The sequence below is a fragment of the Dendroctonus ponderosae genome, unplaced genomic scaffold, assembly GCF_020466585.1.
Source record: "Dendroctonus ponderosae isolate FM_Combo_2020 unplaced genomic scaffold, Dpon_F_20191213v2 Dpon_F_20191213_984, whole genome shotgun sequence".
Classification (NCBI taxonomy): domain Eukaryota; kingdom Metazoa; phylum Arthropoda; class Insecta; order Coleoptera; family Curculionidae; genus Dendroctonus; species Dendroctonus ponderosae.
The window spans coordinates 1-4,524 of NW_026019206.1; the positions used below are offsets into that span (position 1 = coordinate 1).

The window sequence follows — 4,524 nt, forward strand, 5'->3', positions numbered from 1 at the left end:
TATATATTAATGCATGTCATTGAGATTCGTTTTTCGTACGAAACTAGATTCAACATCCTGTTTTAGGCCAAAAACCGTGAATGATAAACTCGCAATGGAACTGCTGGCCAATGAGGGATTTGCCGTGAACACCAGACGTGGTACCGCTCATATTTTTAGTGTTGAAGCATTGGAACGGTTCCTAAAAGCCAATCAGCTCACCCATTTGGTACGAGCTCACGAAGTGGCGCAAGCCGGCTTTCAAGTGAATTTTCCGCTAATTGTTCCTGTCATATATGTTTATTAATGATTTTTACAGGTTCAGCAAAAAGGCAGACTACTAACGGTGTTCTCGTCATCCAAATATTGCGGAGGTAATAACGATGCGGCCTGTATTATGGCTGATCAAGGAAAACTGCGAATTTTGCGACTCGAAACTGAATAAAGCCTAGAAAACAATTGCCGTGAATAATTTGTTTTCGTGAAACTTTGAAAATGAACAATAAATGATGGTTTTGCTAAACTTAAATTACCTGCCCATGTTGTTGTCAACGTCTAAACCTGTTCGGATTTTGTAAGTAACTTCGACTATGGATTCAATTTATCGATATGGGAGCCTGGTTCAAGCGAACGAAAGCCCGAATCAGCCGCAACCCGAAAATGCAGACACCTTTGATTCGAACAGCAAAAAAGAAGATCCTGAGGCGAACAATTCAGTTAAAAAATCAGACGAATCATTAAACTGTGAGTACCACTTTGCCTACTTCGTATTACGCTTCATTCATGGTTATTCTGTCCATGTTCTCCAGTCTTATTTCATATATCGGATATCGACACGAGCGACACAATCGGTCAGGAGAAATGGTTGAAACAATTCATAAAAAAACGAATGGGAATGTTCGAGAAAATGAGCTCGACGGAATTTGAAGTGCAAGTGAAGAAGATTTGCAACTGTTGCTTGAAGCACATCAAAGACTTGCACGAGCTGCATTTGAAAAGAAGTGCAGGTACATGTAGATTCTGGGCCGATCACGGAAAGCGTTGATGAATATTTTTAGCGATCGCCATGATAAACGACGTTATTACAAGAGCAGACGTAGCATACATTAAAACACACCACGTGGTCCATTTGGTTTGGTCGGTGATGAGTTGCATTCATCATTTTCAACTGAGATTTCGCAGTGGCACCAAATCTCTCATTGCCTGGACTAGAAAGTAACGGCGACCGAAATTACACCGAACATGTTTTAGAGGAACTTTCAAATACAATCCTCTACTCGTTTGCAGGAAAAAGGCTGCTGAATGCATGAACACTTATCGTAGATTGATCAACGTGCTACCAAAGGCCACGTATCGCATAGTCTTGAATTCGCTCATAATTTTCTATAAGGAGGGCAAGTTGTGGACTATCGAGTTCCGCTTAACTGAAATGATATGCGAACTCTTGTACCTCTACAGCGATATAGAAGAAGCTCTCGAGGACATTTTAAGTAAGCGCATTGTACTCTGAAAGTGTCCATTCACTGGGATGCCTTTAAAACAGCTACGGCAGAGCAAGCATCATTAACGTCCGACGTTGAGCCTCGAATGCTAATAAAAGTGCTCTACGAAACGTTGGGAGTGATAAAATGGAGCCACATGTCGGACGCAATGATTAAAAGGTTTCTCGTCATGTTGAGAAAGAGTATTGCTCCGAAACCAGAACACGTTTTCCGTTACGGACCGATGAGAATGGGGCTGAATATTTGCCTTAGAAACATTACGAAAAATTTAAGCAACACAGATCTTATGAGTCTGGTAGCAACGATGGCAGTTGGGAAAAATAATAGTTTGTTAATGCGTTTTTCCTTTGCTTCAGCTGGTAATCATAGTGAAAAAAATAACTTTTCGCGAAATGGAAGACGATGCTTTGTTAGAATTCGGAAGCATCGGGGAATATGCAGCCCTGCGGTATCACACTCAACGATTGAGCGAATCGATTCCCGAAGAACTAATGGAGACAATAATGACTATGATGTTGTCCGAAAATCCGTATCATCACATGTTCGGTTACCGGATTATCCAGAACATTACCGATCGACACTACAACCGGCTAGAGTTCGAAAACCCCAGGTGAATTGAGCACGCAGCTGTTAGGGAATGATTTGACCGTTTGGTTGCAGAATATTCTTCAGAGGAGTAAATTACAATATTAGAGTGGCGAAGTACAGTGCAAGGGACCGGCAATACTACAAAAAACACCGATTGAACATTTACCGCATCTTAATTGCCGGATTGAAACATCATTACAATCGAAAGTACGCAAGTCCTGCGACCGTTTTCTGGCGATGATTTTTTATTCAATTTTAGAATCAACCTCGAAAACATGTACACTTATCTGGCAATTACCTGCGTGGAAATCCCATGTTCATATGTTGCATCCAGTATAGTTTCATTTGCGATGGCGATGCAGGAGTTCGTTCTACAAGCCCACTTAACGAACATGGTGGCCTGCCATCATGTTCATTCCATTGTTATGGCATTGATGTCTTTGGTCTGCTATGTGCACAAAGCAGAGGTACCTACCGCTTAAACAGTATCTACAAGGAAAAATTTCTTTAGGTCATTTCGCGAAGCTTTCTTATCTTTACTCCCCCAAATGAACATTTGGGATACTTTTTAATTGGAAAAATGCCTCCTAGGTGTTCTACAACTATGTTGCTCTAATAATGGAAAGAAGATCTGAATGGGCACCGCACCTAAACCCGCCAATCAAAGTCGTCTACAGTTACGCTCAACATCACATTTTGTGGAACAAGCCCGATTTGTTTTTCGAAGATTGGGAGGCGCGGTACGGGCTTTGGAAGTGTTTTAGAACGGTGTCGAAGAAAACGAACAAAATTTATTACACTAAACCAGGAAAAGTGGCCATTTAAATCCTACCCTTAACTATTCTATGGTATTTTCATATACCTACAACATTGAGCGGCCCGCCTGCCAGGAGGGACAACTACTGATCAGCAAAAGAAACATACAATTGATATATTTCAGAACTATTCAAAATAAATTAACAAATATTACAAAAAACGCAACTTAACTTAAACGTAAAAATCAAAATTCTGTTTGAAAACAAAATTGGAAGTCAAGCTCTCAACAATGGGTGCTACATACTGTAATCTACAAGTCAAAGTAACCATAGAACATCCTCATTGGGCAGGAGCATTTTGTCTATAACCACGTTGAAAAGATTTGGGAGTAGTCAAAGTCAAGTCGATACAAAAAAAGGAAAAATAAATAGTAAGTCAGTAGATTCAAACGTAACACGCTTGCACTTTTTCAATATGGCACAAAACCTAAATTAAGATGCTAACAACTACTTACAGATAACGAATTAATATATGAATCAGTACTTTATATAATAATTCAATTTATCACAGATTTTCATCGTTCAGGTTTCTTTGTTTCTTCGTTCAGCGGCAATGGTGATTCAGTCTTCTCGGTTTCCGTTACTAAATGGCATATATATTGATGGGAACTCCAATCCTTCAACTGAAAGACCAGATTTCTTTCAATTAGTAACAATTGCAACACATTCAAACTGAAAAATCAACATACAGACCGAACAGAATAATATAATAAAACAATGCGATTACCGAATAGAAAGTTGTATGCGCTTAAGACCACACGCAGAAGTGAAAACTTCAACAAGAGAGCCAAGACAGTTATAATTAATCTAATAAAATAAATACAGGGTGATTCAAAATTGGCGTCATTCTTCAAAATATTTTTGTTATTCGCGAGCAACTGCCGATGGTGGGCGCTGCGAAAGGAAAATTGCTCGTTGTCGAGACTTGTTTATTTACTGGAGTTGAAGACATTTATAACCTAAAACAATACTTACAAACTTTTCGATATGTTTCTATTTCTATAAAAGCTTGCAAAAGTTGATTTAAACAAAACGAATCACAATCAGATGTAAACGTCAATGTCAACGAAACAAGTGTCAAATTACTACTCAACTTGTAGTTATAATTGTAGCCACCGGGCAGGGGCGGAGCCAGCTTTAAAGTCAGAGGGGGGGTATGTAGAAAAAATACAGTCTTCTGTTATCTATGAAATTAGAAAAATTATCGTCGTTTGTGCAAGGGTGGCTCAAGATTATTGCAAAATTTCATGTTTTCCGCCCCGTTTTGCATGTTTCTTGGAAGCAAAATGAGCAAGAACGCTAGTTTTTACATCATTCCAGAGATAACTAAATGGCCTTTATTCGAAGTGTCTCAAGAACCATTCGAGCCACAGAATTCGTTTTGGCATCGTCGGATAGAGAATTGAAAAATCGATTCAGTAGTAACAACGTGAGTGAGGAAATTCGAGTAGTTTTGGTTCAGAAAGCGAAATTTGATATCAAACACTTCGGTTCAAGATTATGCCAAAATTTGATGTTTTCCGGCCCGTTTTTGCTCATATCTCAGAGGCAAAATGAGCAAAAACGCTCATTTGTACATCATTCTAGAGAGAAGTAAATGGCCTTTTTAGAAAGTGAACCATCGATAAGCAAATGTTGGC

General features: G+C 39.1%; 1 protein-coding gene and 2 long non-coding RNA genes across 3 annotated transcripts; 1 reads left to right on the forward strand and 2 right to left on the reverse strand.

Annotated features, from left to right (window-relative positions):
* Nucleotides 1–18: 18 nt before the first annotated feature.
* On the reverse strand, nt 19–413 carry LOC125505734. The gene is made up of 2 exons (XR_007282351.1): nt 325–413; nt 19–266 (listed from the first exon to the last, which is right to left on the reverse strand). It is a non-coding gene; the product is annotated as an uncharacterized LOC125505734 (long non-coding RNA).
* A 156-nt stretch (nt 414–569) lies between these two features.
* On the forward strand, nt 570–3,281 carry LOC125505732. The gene is made up of 9 exons (XM_048670060.1): nt 570–723; nt 789–986; nt 1,038–1,194; nt 1,267–1,469; nt 1,523–1,776; nt 1,838–2,091; nt 2,142–2,276; nt 2,329–2,536; nt 2,661–3,281. Exons 1-9 carry the CDS (start codon nt 570–572, stop codon nt 2,892–2,894), a joined length of 1,797 nt encoding a protein of 598 aa, XP_048526017.1. The 3' UTR covers nt 2,895–3,281.
* Nucleotides 2,986–3,937, reverse strand: LOC125505733. Its single transcript, XR_007282350.1, has 2 exons — nt 3,860–3,937; nt 2,986–3,507 (listed from the first exon to the last, which is right to left on the reverse strand). It is a non-coding gene; the product is annotated as an uncharacterized LOC125505733 (long non-coding RNA).
* Between the last annotated feature and the right edge of the window lie 587 nt (nt 3,938–4,524).